Source organism: Bolinopsis microptera, chromosome 2 (assembly GCF_026151205.1).
Source record: "Bolinopsis microptera isolate Bmic1 chromosome 2, MBARI_Bmic_1.0, whole genome shotgun sequence".
NCBI classification, from domain to species: domain Eukaryota; kingdom Metazoa; phylum Ctenophora; class Tentaculata; order Lobata; family Bolinopsidae; genus Bolinopsis; species Bolinopsis microptera.
Window position 1 is genome coordinate 16,713,026 of NC_087073.1, and position 14,847 is coordinate 16,727,872.

Genomic DNA, 14,847 nt, shown 5'->3' on the forward strand with positions numbered 1-14,847 from the left:
ATGCAGTCTGATATAAATGTTCAAGATTAACTCAACTAAGGAGAAATGCGGATGCTGTAGCAAAAACATTAATATTGGCCAAAGATTTCTTGAGTGCCAAAGTTGCCAAAATATTATCCACAAAATTTGTTTCAAAACATCTGAATTCAAGCTGACTGATTCCATACTTCTCTGTAAAGTTTGCTCAAAAAGAGAAAACTTAATTTACAACCCGTTTAAGGACCTTTGTACCACAAATGAGGATCTCTTCAAGGATAGCGAGAATGACAAATTTTACTCCGAAAATTGGTCTGAGGCTATTGGAAGTCTTCAGACTGCCTCCTCTATCTTGGACAAATGCAGCTATTATAGATTGAAATCCTTACACCAGCACACCCCTGAAAACTCTGGCTTAAAAACTTTATTTTACAACATTGATGGTAATAAATCGAATTTCGACTTATTCCTCTCGGAACTTGCCACTCAAAAAACGAAATTTTCTATTCTAGCTTTAGCGGAAACAAATACAGATGCTGAGAACTGTGATGTTTATGCACTTGATGGATATTCACACTTTTACGGAGATAAACTCAAAGGCAAAGCTAAAGGCTCAGGCGTGTGCTTGTATATTCATGATTCCCTAAATGGAACAATTAATGACCAACTTTGCACAATCACACCAAATTTAGAAACCCTATATGTAACTATCAACCATGGAGATAGCAAACTCAATGTTGGGGTGTTGTACAGATCTCCAAACGGAGACTCAGTCAAATTTGATGAAGAATACACACAATTAATGTCCAAATTTCCAAAAAATGCAAAAACTATAACTCTTGGAGATTTCAACTACGATTTGCTTAAAAATCAGAGTAATAAAAAACAGGTTCAGAATTTCGAGAACACTATGCTCTCTTATGGTTACTTTCCTCTTATATCTCGTCCCACTCACTCAGTAAATGTAGGCCAAAGCTCCTGCATTGACAACATTTTTACTGATGAGATTGACTTGGTAACCCTCTCTGGAGTTATTGAAGACACTTCTTCCCATCATAAACCAATCTTTGCTTTCTTTGACATCAGTCATTTAACTTTTAGGAAAACTTCCCCTAAGCCTAAGCAATTGCAAAGCTATGATTTCTCAAACCGAAATGTTGAACTACTAACAAAAAACTTGCTATCTAAGAAATGCATACTAACAAACAATGAAAATCCAATTGAATTTGACGAATTTTTTGAAATTTTTAGCTCAGCTATTGACTCATGTTGTAAACTCGACAAACCCAAACTCACCAAACGAAATCCTATAAGTAATCCCTGGATATCCGACAGCATAATTGAAGCAATTGAAAAGAAAGGTCAGCTGTATGATAACTGGGTGAACTCAAAAAAGCTCCCTGACTTCAAGCCAGTTGGAGATCTGAAACTCCACAAAATTTTTCGTGATTACAGACGCTGTCTTAAAAAGATAATAAAAAACCAAAAAGATACCTATAACTGTAACAAAATTCTTGAAAATTCTGATAGTTCTAAAAAGATGTGGGAAGTAATAAATGAGATAAGAGGGAAAAGGAAAAAAACCATCAAACCCCAATTTATGGTAGATGGAGTCCGTGTTGTTGAAAGACGGGTGATAGCCAACAAATTTAATGAGTACTTTGCCTCTATTGCCTCAAAAATGAATGAAAATACTCAAAATGGCCTTCTTTTAGAACCTCTTCCCTCTTTCCTCGAATTCATGCCACCAAAAACTCTCGATTCAATTTACTTCCATGACTGTAGTGAAGATGAAATTTCTGAGATTATAGCCAACTTGAAGAGTGGGAAAGCTAGCGACTTTCCCATAAGAGTAATCAAAAAACTATCGGGTATTCTTAGCCCAACTCTTGTTGTTCAATTTAATCGCCTAATATCTCAAGGGATATTTCCGTCAGTTCTGAAGCTTGGCAAAATAACCCCAATATACAAAAAAGATAACGAAGAACTGATTGAGAACTACAGGCCTGTTTCCACACTTCCAATTTTTGGTAAAATTTTTGAAAAGATAATATACAAACGTCTTTACAGCTTCTTGGTTAGTCAAGGAATCCTTCACGACAGTCAATTCGGATTCCGAAAGAGTCACTCAACATCACATGCACTTAACTACTCAGTTTTTCACATCCAAAAGGCCCTAAAGCAAGGTCTTCATGTTCTAGGAATTTTTATTGATCTAAGCAAGGCCTTTGACACAATAGACCACACAATTTTGCTTGAGAAACTTGAAATATATGGGATTAGAGGAGTGCCACTTAAGTTACTGGAAAGTTACTTGTCGGACAGAGAGCAGTGTGTGTCCGTCCTGGGCGAAGTATCAGACAGACTTCCTGTTCTCTATGGCGTTCCACAGGGGAGCTGCCTTGGGCCTCTCCTGTTTTTAATATACATAAATGACTTAACAAACTCTCAACTCGATAACACTAGCTATGTCCTATTTGCTGATGATACAAACATATTTGTAGTTGCCAAAACTAGAGCAGAGGCCTACAATAATGCAAATAGGGTCCTACGATCAGTCCACGAGTACACATTGGCTAATAAATTACATGTTAACGCCAAGAAAAGTTGCTACATAGAATTCAATACAGCTAAAAGAAAACTTGATGATCAATCTTTATTAATCGAAAATAGACTTTACCTCAACGGCTTACCTCTCTCAAAGGTGCAGGAAACGAAATTCCTGGGAGTAATTGTCGACGAAGGCCTAACTTTCAATCCCTATAGAGACAAACTAGTTAGAAAACTCTCGTCCTGTTCTGGGAGGCTATACATGATTAAGGATAAAATTCCATCATCTATCCATAAGGACCTGTACCACACACTTTTTGAAAGTCACCTATCTTATGGCATTACCGTTTGGGGAGGTGCAAGTAATAATAAACTTCAACCACTATTTGTAGCCCAGAAAAAGTGTGTTCGTATCATGTTTGGTGACAAAAAAGCATACCTTGATAAATTTATGACATGTGCTAGGACTAGACCTATCAGTGAACAGAAACTTACTAGCAAATTCTTTGAGAGAGAGCACACCAAGCCAATTTTTGCCCGTCAATCACTCATGACATTGCATAATTTATACGCGTATCACTGCTGCAATGAACTTTTTAAAGTCTTTAAATATCGAACACCAATTGCACTATTTGAACTTTTCTGTTTGTCTAAAAGACCCGGCAAAGAAACTCTTCTTATAACAACCATGCCCTCAAACAGTTTCGTTTACAAATCTAGTTGCCTTTGGAATTCATTCCGTCAGATGTTGGCACTGAACGACCTTGAAATCACTCATGGTGTATTCAAATCAAAGGTAAAAAAAGTCATTCTCTCGTCTCAGGGTAAAGGTGACAAGAATACCTGGGCCCCTTTGGCAAACTTTCTGAACTCAGGCAGCTTGAACGACTAAATTTGAAAAAAAAAAACTTCTTGTCTGAATGAACTATTAGAACCTCAAGAAGCTGATCCGCATGTCTCCGCTACTAAAATGTTTAATGAGCCCAATCACTCATCACTTAACAGTTTAATCTTCAAAGTGAGTTGTACAATCTAGGTTGTTTTAAGTAGCTGTTGATAGTGTAAAACAGGAGTGACTTGATCGTTTTCATAACTTCGATTTACAATTTGTACCATAATAAAACTAGCACTGCCATGGGGTTCAAAAAGGGTCATTGTAAGCCTCCAGCGTAATGGTCCTAAGTCTCTGCCCCATGCAGTGCCTGTCAGCATCAGCTAACAGAATAGCCCTAACATTTAACGATCAAGCCACAAATTAGGTTCTATAATGATTTAATATTGTTGAATAAAGAGATTTGAATATAATATTTGTTTTATTCTGAAATATTTGTTTTATTCTAGATCATAAGGCCTGGATTCCAGACTGGAATCAAGACTGGAATCCAGATGACAGGTCTGGAAACAAGACTGGAAACCAGATGATATTTTTGACAGGGTACCAGCTCTTTCACTGAAGTCATCAGCCCTTTCACTGAAGTCATCAGCCCTTTCACTAAAGATTTTAGCTCATGTTCGCTCTAAACTACAAAATTTTCAAGTTCTAATACAGCGATCACGACTGTTCTGTCAAAGCACTAGCAAGTAGCAACTAGGAAGGTTCTTTAAAATTCTTTAAAGGGTCATAATTACTCAAATCTCTTGCTAGCAATCAAGTTGTTGTTCCTAGTTCAACACCTAAACGAGTACAAAATAACAGCCTTTCAGGTTTAATTTTTTTGATATCCAGCTGAACATACGGCTTTGATACCAATAATGGGTGATGATCGGTGTTAGTAAATATTTGATTATATTACCTGCATGAAACTTAGTATTGAAGTTTAAACTCTTTCTTGTGTAAGAATAACACAAAGAAACACGTACTAGTGTACTTTTACCAGTTACGGAAAGCAACTATTTAACTAAATTGAAGATAAATGAACATAATTCAGATGTACAATTCACAGTACAAAAACCAACGTAATCAGCGGACAAATTGAGTAAATGAAGATTTCGTTCTGAAACGAGCTATATATAATGCTAGGACGTAGCGCTCGACTCCAAATTGAAGTAAAATTAATACGCGATCTAACGAGTTGAACTGCCAACTTTTTGGCAGTTCGAATGTTGGAATTACCACTACTGTGGTTGCGAGAAGCATTATTGGATGCGCGCGCGCGACCCAGTAGTGCATCGCGCTACAATGATAAAATATGAATATAAATACAATATTGGCCTAGATACTAAAAATATCATACACTGCCAAAGTTTTAAACGCGCATTGGTATTATAGCACGTGACTAATAAGGTCCTACTCCTATTAACTATTTATATTTCTAAACATATTCTTGATCCTTACGTATGCATATCATACTATGGTGTCCAATTAATAGTTAGGTCTCCAAACTCATAGCAGAAAACAGGCCTTTTTGCCCGTATCACGTATATGAACCATGAACACAAATGACAAGGGTTTCTTTTTGGATGAATTTTTGAAAAATATTTTGAAAAAAATTGCATTTTCAATTTTGTCCTTTAAGTATTGTAATTTTGGTAACAAAAGTTGTGACTGGCCAAGCTGATTACGATCCTGTGGCTGTAATAATTATTTCAAAATATTTGATATTTTCCAAGTCATACTTATAGACATTTATAATATATAAACATTTTATATTTTATTATTAATGATTAAGCGATATATTAACAATTAAATTTATCCATTTTTCGTCAAAAGGTAACTTTTGGCACCTGCACCAAATTTATCAAAATGATCGGAGACAAAAAATGTTGTGCCAACTCATTATTGATTATAGCGGTTATTACTTATAAATATAAAATATACTTTCTGTCGTCTGTCAGAAACACCAACTTAATTAAATCTAATTAAAAATGAGACTCGACGCGACTTACTCTCGACGGGATGATGATTAATCACTTTACACTCGACTGTCACGTGACTTTTTAACCCGTTCTCTAGCTGGTTCTGAACGACTTTTCGAAACCCTAACCCTCTAATCTGATCCCAACCCTAACCCTAACCCAATCCTTAATAAAAACATATGCTGAAACCCTAACCCTAACGAGAAAGTAGACTAACTTCCTTATACGGTCATATCACGTGATCAGCGAGACATTTTTTCGCCAATATCTCGTTAGGGGAGCATTTTAACCCTATGTCATGGGGGGTGATTCGGAATCATCGTCCGAAAATACATCGATTGCAATGAAGTTGGTTGCAACCGTCGGGGTTGCAACCGTCGGGGGCCCTTTTAGAACAATCTCGAAGATCGACTGTAGAGTGATTTATTAACGGGTGATACTCGTAAAATATTTGTTCCATATATCTGACCACCGTCGACGAGTCCAACTCGGCGCGCGTCCTGGTAGGTTGTAAACCTACAAAGTGATTTAGCACGCTCGCAGCTCGCTCTCGACGTGCTTGTCTAAAGACTTGGTTCGGATCCTGATAATTGGTTCCTGCAAGGTAATAGCTGCAGTACCAGTTAATTCCATCATACATCACACCTAATAAAGTTAAAGCTATTAACTTATACACCAATGATTAATTGCCGGAGCAAACCAACTGGCCTCCGCTCTATCGCACTTTACCTGAGGACCCCAGGCTTTAATGTTGTTAATAGAGATTAGGCGGAATGACAGGCTGAGCGCGGCCCAGTAATATCGCACTCTATCGCACTCTATCGCACTATCTACAGTTCACCTCGATCTAGGTGCTAAGTACCTATAACATAAAATTAAAAGCATAAACGCAGCTACAAGCTATAATGGGTATAGTCAAATTGTAGCCATTTATAACACTTATAACACTTGTCTGCCACGTCTTTGCTGTTGCTACATGACAATATCATACTTTGTGTCTTGTGCGTTAATACTACTACTAGGGACCACTTTTATTTGCACTTGGAGTTGCATGATCAGTGAAGCTATTATTAGGCCAGGGTTGATATGTGCTCGATCTATGACATAAATTTTGGCTCTTTTTATCAATTATTTCGCTCACCCAAAAATTATCACGTGACTTTGATTTTTACAGTTTTGCAGTCGAACAAAACGGTGACCATAACAGTCTTTTTCCTACTATTACTATTAGTAGGACAAAAACTAACCAAGCCTATAACATCATGGAGGGGATTCGGAATCAGCGTCCAATGCAAAAATACATCGAACATTTAGTGGGAGCAATACTGAATACATTTAATGCCACGCGTGGGTAACCTTTGAAAGGAAATTTGATCGACAACTGAGACAACTCTGCGTCTCGTGTTCCCTTTACACTTTGAGAGTGAGGAAAATACTTCGCGTATTATAAACACCATTAATCCCGAACTAAGGGTTGGTGGCACAAAATTATAACAGCGGGCGCCGCTCAGCCTGCCATTCCGCCAATTTGACAGCTTTAACGTCAAATTGCGTTGGCGGACAGCACCAATTTAAACACATAGTCTGTTTAATATCAGTGAGACTTCATAGTATAGGTTCTTATCGCGTCGGGGAAATAACGTCAATAATATGTTACCATTTGCTGTTAAATTAGTTATCACATATCATTTCAGTCACTCGAATTTGCAATCTTAGTAGTATCGGTATATTTATCTGTAGTTGAAATGGTCAAAATTTGATTTAATGGTCTCCGACGCGAGAGCTTAACTTCGCATAAGACTCATTCGACCAAAACCCATAATCATGGGTCAGGCCGGTAGAATGGACCGCTGCCAGTGTCTCTCTTTCCCAAACAAAAGGAAATGATATTAATTTGAATAACCGTCCGCAAATGCATAATGATACCGATAATGAATTCGGTCGTTCGCTTTTTATTTTTAAGGCACCTGAATATGGCGATTTTGGGTTTTTTTACCGAATTTTCGTATGACAGTGCTGGCGCGTATTTATAATTATATATATACATATTTGACCAAAACCCATAATCATGGGTAGAGTGGACCGCTGCCAGTGTCTCTCTTTCCCAAACAAAAGGAAATGATATTAATTTGACTGACCGTTCTCAAATGCAAATTCATACCGAGAATGAAATCGGTCGCTCGCTTTTCCTATATTCAATAAGCTTTATTACAATTCGTAAGCCGTGAATGAATGGGAAAAGCGAGCGACCGATTTCATTCTCGGTATGAATTTGCATTTGAGAACGGTCAGTCAAATTAATATCATTTCCTTTTGTTTGGGAAAGAGAGACACTGGCAGCGGTCCACTCTACCCATGATTATGGGTTTTGGTCAAATATCATCTCTTTTTGATTGTAATGTCAGAGTATTTTATAAAGTCGAAATATAAACTGATATCTTCATTAATAAGGAGGAAGTTTCAACAATTTCGAAATTTTTCCTTTAAAAACATTTTCTTGTGTTTAGGTAAGCATATCTGTCGATCACTGATTGAATATGCAACTATATAATCTATCAAGTTGGCACTAAACTCAAATATAATGTCATTTAACTGTCATGTTACTGTTAAAGCAGGAACTAAATCTAATCGAAATAAAGAGAGTGAAGTTCTCACCTTTTGCAAACTTTGAGCGGACGTTGCGTGCGCATCCAATATCAAATCACCGTAAAATTTTGAATTTTCGTATTTCTTATGTATTTTAATAAGTGTGCAAAGTTTCAGAATATTTTAGCAAGAACTCGCATCACAACGGGACTCCAAAGCTGATAAAAATCGTGAAAATAATAATTTTCAGTGATTTTAGCAATTTTCTATCAATTTGGGCGTGTCCCCACGTGTGCAACTTTTCGATTTTCAACTTTAAAACTAGCCTATAACACAATTTAGACCTTTAAAAAGCAAAATTGAGCTCCACCACCCAAGAGATGGCCCAACACCAGAGAATACTAATTCACAACTTTTGTGTTTTTATAAAATTATTCTTCAAAAAAGCACTAACTTCAATAGCAAGTATCTTTATGAAGGAGCAAGGTAGAAACATTTTCCGGTAGATTTTTAGAATGCTTGAACAATTATCTTAGATGAAAATTTGCTCAGATTTTGAATAAAATTACTCCTTAATGGTTTTAAATTGATTTGAAAAGTTGTTATTTTGTCAATAATCAAGATTTAAAAACGCTTAATTTGATGACGTCATCAAGTGGTGACGATGACGTTAAATTGTTTTTTGATATAATGTAAACTAAAGTGTAAACGATTATCTTCAAGACCTATGGTTGGAGATGACTGTATCGTTTATACTTTTGAATCTACGGACACTTAAATGTAGGCTACAATTGACTGCCAAAGCGTCTATACCACTATACTATACTTCACGACAATCTGTTCTAAAACAGGGGTTCCAGGAAACCCACTTCCCGATACTCCTGAAACTTGAAATTTCATTTACACTCGATTTGGTCAACGTCTAGACACCCTGCAAAGTTTCAGATCTTTTACTCATTTTTAACGTGGTTTTTAAGGCACCTGAATATGGCGATTTTGGGTTTTTTACCTAATTTCGTATAACATGCTGGCGCGTATTTTGCACAAATTTCTTGAAAATCTCCAAATAACTATTTCTTATTCCTGTCATCTTTAACATCGATTTAGAATGGGGGTAAGCAGTAAGGGGGGTAAATAGTAAAGGGGGTAAATAGTAAAGGTGGGTAAATAGTAAAGGGGGTAAATAGTATTGTGAATATAAGGGCGACGGTCATGCTTGCCAGCATTGTGATTATATATTTTGCGCAAGTTTCTTAAAAACCTTTGCACATAATTGTTTTTCATTCCTGTCATCTTTGACATCAAATTATTATTAATTATTAAATCAAAGTTCTAAACAAGGGATAGTTAAAAAACAACGCCCAAGTCTAATCTTTCCCTAAAACAAAAACTAAACATATTAAAAACTTCATTGCAAATTCCGCCAATATCTCTTGTCATAACTCAAATTACGGAGATAATGCAGGTCAAAGATATTATTCAAATAAAGATTTCTTTTACATAAATCATGCACAATCAGCGAGAATAGATTGCTTTGGGGTCTTCCTCTTCTCCCTGGGAAGTCCAGTGTATTGATGGCAAAAATGATGGAAGAAAACGCTGGTCCGTCAATAGGACCCCGCAAAACATGTCCTAACATTCTCCACCGACTACGGGCCACTTTGTCTGACAATGGTTCAGCATTGCAGCGTTTATACAAGTTTTTGTTGGAGATGACTCCTGGGTACTTTATATTCAAAATAGTGCGAAGATGTCTGCGGTGAACAACATCTAGTTTTTCAAGGAATATTTTGGGGACGGCCCAACAGGATGAGTTGTACATAAGAACCGATACGACTAAAGCATTATACAGTACTAGCAGGAACCCGTATAATATAACCCTAAACGGTGTCAAGACTCAAAATACTAAAATAATTATTACCTATTTAATTGGCGTTTTTGACACCACTTGGGGGTCCAAATTTTAGGCTCTAAAATCATTATTCCTTGGCCAATTTTTTATTTTTTCATGCTGATTTGAAGGCCATTAAAGCATTTGACCCAGCCAAAAAAGTTCCAGTTGTATATCTTTTACGGTTTTTGCGGAAAGTCGCGTTAAAGTTGATGCTGTGGTGTCAGTAAAATGGCACAGATATATATATATATATCGTCTCGCTTTATATGTAGTAAGATTAGACGTTTGTTTAGGGGCAGTTTATCACTCCAGGCCTTCTTGTAATTGTTGAAGGCAGCATATCCCAGGTTTATGCGACGCTGAATATCAGCTTTGCTACACAAGACGGACCCTAGAGTGATACTTTTCCTCCATGCTTCATTCCCCGACACTAATTTTCCATCACTGTCGACTTCACCCGTACTAGCTAAATAAACATGAGTGAAGTCCGTTTTGTCTTCATTGACAAAGAGGTTCCATTTCTCGAGTATAGCTGTTGCCTGGGGCAAAATAGCTCTCAAGTTGTCTTCCTCTTCATCATTGAAGTCAACATCATCAGCATATTCAGTGTCAAGTGGAAGGCCAGCAATAGTAATCGGGGGGATCGGCCTATCTAAACTGATTGTTATAGTCCATTCAAAGCACCAGCCAAGACAAGGGTGAACAGACAGCCGGATAGACAGTCACCTTGGAAAGCTCCAAGGAGACTTAAAAACTCAGCTGAAAGAACTCCATTTACCTTCACCCGTAGCTTTGTGTTGGACAACAACAACCGGACAATCCTCAGCTCATCCTCCTAAGTACAGCCACACAGTTTCAGGAGTTCAAGAATCGTAGTGCGTTTGATCGTGTCAAACGCACTAGACATATCAATGTCCATGCGATGATACTCCCATTTCTTCCTTTGGACAACTGACAGTAGAACTCGCTGACACCAAACAATATCAGCACAAGAACGAGCGCGTTTATATGCACACTGCCATGGACCAGTGAAGGCGTTCACTTTTTCTTCTATCCTTTTAAGAGTAGCCATAGACAGAATTTTTCTGGCTGCATTGGACAAGGTGAGTGGACGTAAATTCTTCAGGGGACCAATAGGTTTTTTAGGCTTCTGTAAGGGTGTTATAGTAGCCTCTCCAATGGAAATGGGGAAAGTATGTGTCTCGAAACAACTGTTTATGATTCCAGCATAATGTTCATGGACTGTACTATTAGAGTACTTAATAAGCTCGTTGGGTATTCCATCGGGACCATTTGCCCTCCCATTTTTCAAGCTAGAGGTGGCTGCATGTAATTCAACTCCAGTAAAAGGGACATTGAGAGCACGTGGTAGACCCTCAAAAGGCTCGAGAGGTTGCTCATTGCGAGTCAGCTGTTTTTCGAGATAGTCTCTAACAACAGAAGCTTTCATGTCGTCAGATGCAATCAAACAGCCATTTTCATCATGAACACCAATCGAGTTATTAGGTGGTTTACTTTTCTGAAGATGTCTTACTGCTTCAAACATTTTCCTTGAATCGTTTGTGTTAGTAATATCACTATAGGTCTGATCAGCTTGAGCAGACCTCACTTCAACTAATCTTTTCTGGATACTATTAGTGAGGTGGTTGATGGATGACCTCAATGTAGTTCGATCAAGAGATTGATTATTGTTAAGTAGCTGTCGGAGATCGTGACGCTTTTCAACAAGCTCTTTGAGAGTGTCATCACTGCTGTGATGTTTCAAGCGAGCTTTAGGTTTTGGGCCGATGGAAACATTGGCAGCATCACGAATATGAGACATAAGATTTTGAAGGTCGGCATTTGGATCGTTGCTGGTCACAAAATTTGAGAACTTGCCTTGAAGGGCCAAGTGATATTTATGTTGCATATCTTTGTTGCTTACAAGTTCTGATATATTATAAGAAGGAACACGACGTTGTTTAGGTTTGAAACAAAGATGAATGTTGCTGAAATTGATGCGAGCAATGACAAGTCTATGATCTGAAAATGTTTTAGTACCAGCATAAGTTCTTGATTGAGTCAAAAGACACTTAGATCTATTTCGGCATAGTATGTAATCTATTTGAGAGTATACAGGCAGTGTCTTCTTACTGTACCGACCAGCCGACCAATCCTTCCGCCAACCAGTAAATGATGTAATACGTCTGCTAGGTTGTATAAAACTAGTGTTCACAGCAAACAGATTATTTTCTGAGATAAAATCCAGTAATCTAGAACCATTTTCGTTCCTTACTCCCATTCCGTATTTCCCCATGTATCTACCAAAACCCTGTTCAATATCAAATTAGAATGTATAAAAGCAACGGTCATGCTTGTAGTAGAGGCTCTTACGGGCATTGTCTGTTCGATACCGTAGGGCCCCCAGATACACCTTACTAGACGTATTTTTGACCGTAAAATCGATTAAAAGTGGTTTCAAGATGATTGGACTGAGTTAGCGCGGTTAAAATCGCAAAAAAACCGATTTTGGGGCCAAAAAACCATGTTTTTTGATAATCTGGGCAAGTTAATTTTGTTGGCATGTCAGCAAAACTTGCATGAAGATAGCTAAAAGACAGCCGCACAAGATGGTATAAAAATAAAACAAATCCCTCGATTTTAGCGCAGGTAAAAATCCAAAAAAGTGGTAAAAATGTTGACTTTTTTGCTTGAAGTTTGAATAAGTTTTTGCAGTTGTATTAAATCAACCCAAAAATAGTCACATCGTGTTTGTCTAAATTTTTCCTTTCCGAGAAGTACCCACTTCATATACTTTATCGAAGTTTGAATATTGTCACTCCGCAAGCGTTTTTGCCAAATTTTCGACGCGCACTACGCGCAAAAGCATTTAGTTGTTATCAATTGGCACCCGCGCGTTCATCATAAATTTCAAACAGCTATAACTCAGCGAGATTATGTCGGTTCTAGCTCATATTTTCACAACAAATAGAAAATTATGTGATCTTATTGCTGACAAAATATGAATTTAATCACTTTATTTGCCTTAGAGTAACACTGGTGTGCCCACCTACGAGTGGTATTGAAACGTAGCGCGCCTGAAACGTAGCGCCCCTGAAAGCATGATAATGTCAGCCGCGCCGTAAGCTTTCATTAGGTTTTAGGTATCGCGTCCGCGGCAAACAGAAGATAAATCGGAAATTGTGGAACCAGATGATACGGTTTTTGAGGCATTTTGATACGGTCATTTTAGTCTGTTAAAGTAGTCTCAGAGTGCTGGAAATGGTTTCACGGTGTAGGGGGATGTGTTTACTAACTATTTTGACGTCAAAATTGTCGCCAGAGGCTCCCTGAATCATGGAATGAACGGAATGAACAAAAATGAAATTTTTACTAAAACTCGTCGGATTGCCCCAAAACAGGTCAGAATCGTTTGGTATTGACCCTTATAGTGTTCCTACAAAGTTTGGTGGCCCTAGCACTCCAAGAACGCCCACTAGAGACTTGATAGACTGTCAAAGTTTAAAACGCGCATTGGTATAGCACGTGACTAATAAGGCCAAATTTATACTTCTTAACATATTATCGATCCTTAGACATCATACTATTGTGTTTTATTAGCGATTAGGTCTCTAAACTCGTAGCAGAAAACACGTCTTTTTGCCCGTAAGAGCTTCTACTATTGCCATCACTGTGATATAAGACGGCGCGTTGATAGATAATGATATGATTATGACAGCATTATTTGTCATTTATGTCAGAATCAAGACAATGAATTAAAGTCTCGACAAGCAAGGTACTGTCGAATAGTAGCCCACTTGATTGTGAGAACTACGAGAAAGGAATTTTACTGTGGTACCTGCACTGATCGCTCTCCAAGGACTTGGAAATTTCTTACCAAAAAGAGAAAGAAAACCCAAGTCACTTAATACCGGGCTGGCGTACGAGTGAATTAGTAAAAGCCGGAATTGTGAGTGCTTTCCCAGTCAGCCGCTCTGACAGCTGCTACTCTAGCGTTTGTGAGCAGACACCTTCTTATATTTCATACATAATATAAACTGTGTAACCATGGTAACTAGTTAGTAACCTTGGTAACTTGCTTTTGATGTACAGACATTCAGTATCATTTCCGAGTTAGGACGGCAAAATCCGACTATAAAATATAAAAGTTAAACAATCGAAATATTAGCAGGTGTCGTGTGATCGAACATAAATTAATTATCGCAATATAATCGTTACTCAAATCGGTCATTATTATAAGTTTGTCGTATAAGTGCCTTCATCAGTTGATTGAAAGGTTGTTCAAAAAATTGGTTGAAAGACGAAAATCACAAAATTTGGTCGCTTGAACTCTCTTTGCTCTTCCACTATAATTATAGAATAATAACTATTTAAAAAGTAAACCTACATGTAGCTAGTGGACAAAGCATAGATAGTATCGACCAAATATGGTAATCCAACTGATGTAACTTTTCGACCGACTGATGGAAATAAATATACCGATACGTATAACAGTAGCACCACTTTCATAAAATTAACATGAAAATATTTTTCCCCAAACATGAAAATTTAGTTTAAGAGGTTACCGGGATGGCCAAGATTTTAAAAATGCAGCGACATTTGAAAAGCTATTTCCTTTAATTTCAAGTTCACTTAAGTCCGCCGTCATCAAGTTTTTAATAATCACGTTAAAAATAGCCCCTCCTTAGAGACCGTTTTATTAGTATGCTACTTTATTACTACTACTAGATAAAACAGTGTAGTTAATATACTACTACACAGTGTATATACTACTATACAGTGTAGACTGTAGAATATAAAGTTTCCAGTTCCCTAAAAGCTGCTTACAGAGTGCGTGAAGATTGCGAATGATATCATTGTGTGCCCATTACCCAAATTAAACCATTTAACTTTAAGGCCAGAGGGGGGGGGGGGGGGGGGGGGGGGGGGGGGGGGGGGGGGGAATGACACTTTTCTAGTTTTCACATATTTGATAATATCTGCTC

The 14,847-nt window shown here is 37.6% G+C and overlaps 1 protein-coding gene across 1 annotated transcript; it reads right to left on the minus strand.

The window, feature by feature from the left end:
* Positions 1-10,697: 10,697 nt before the first annotated feature.
* On the minus strand, positions 10,698-11,684 carry LOC134826846 (uncharacterized). The gene has a single exon (XM_063839349.1). It carries the CDS (start codon positions 11,682-11,684, stop codon positions 10,698-10,700), a length of 987 nt encoding a protein of 328 aa, XP_063695419.1.
* Positions 11,685-14,847: the final 3,163 nt, after the last annotated feature.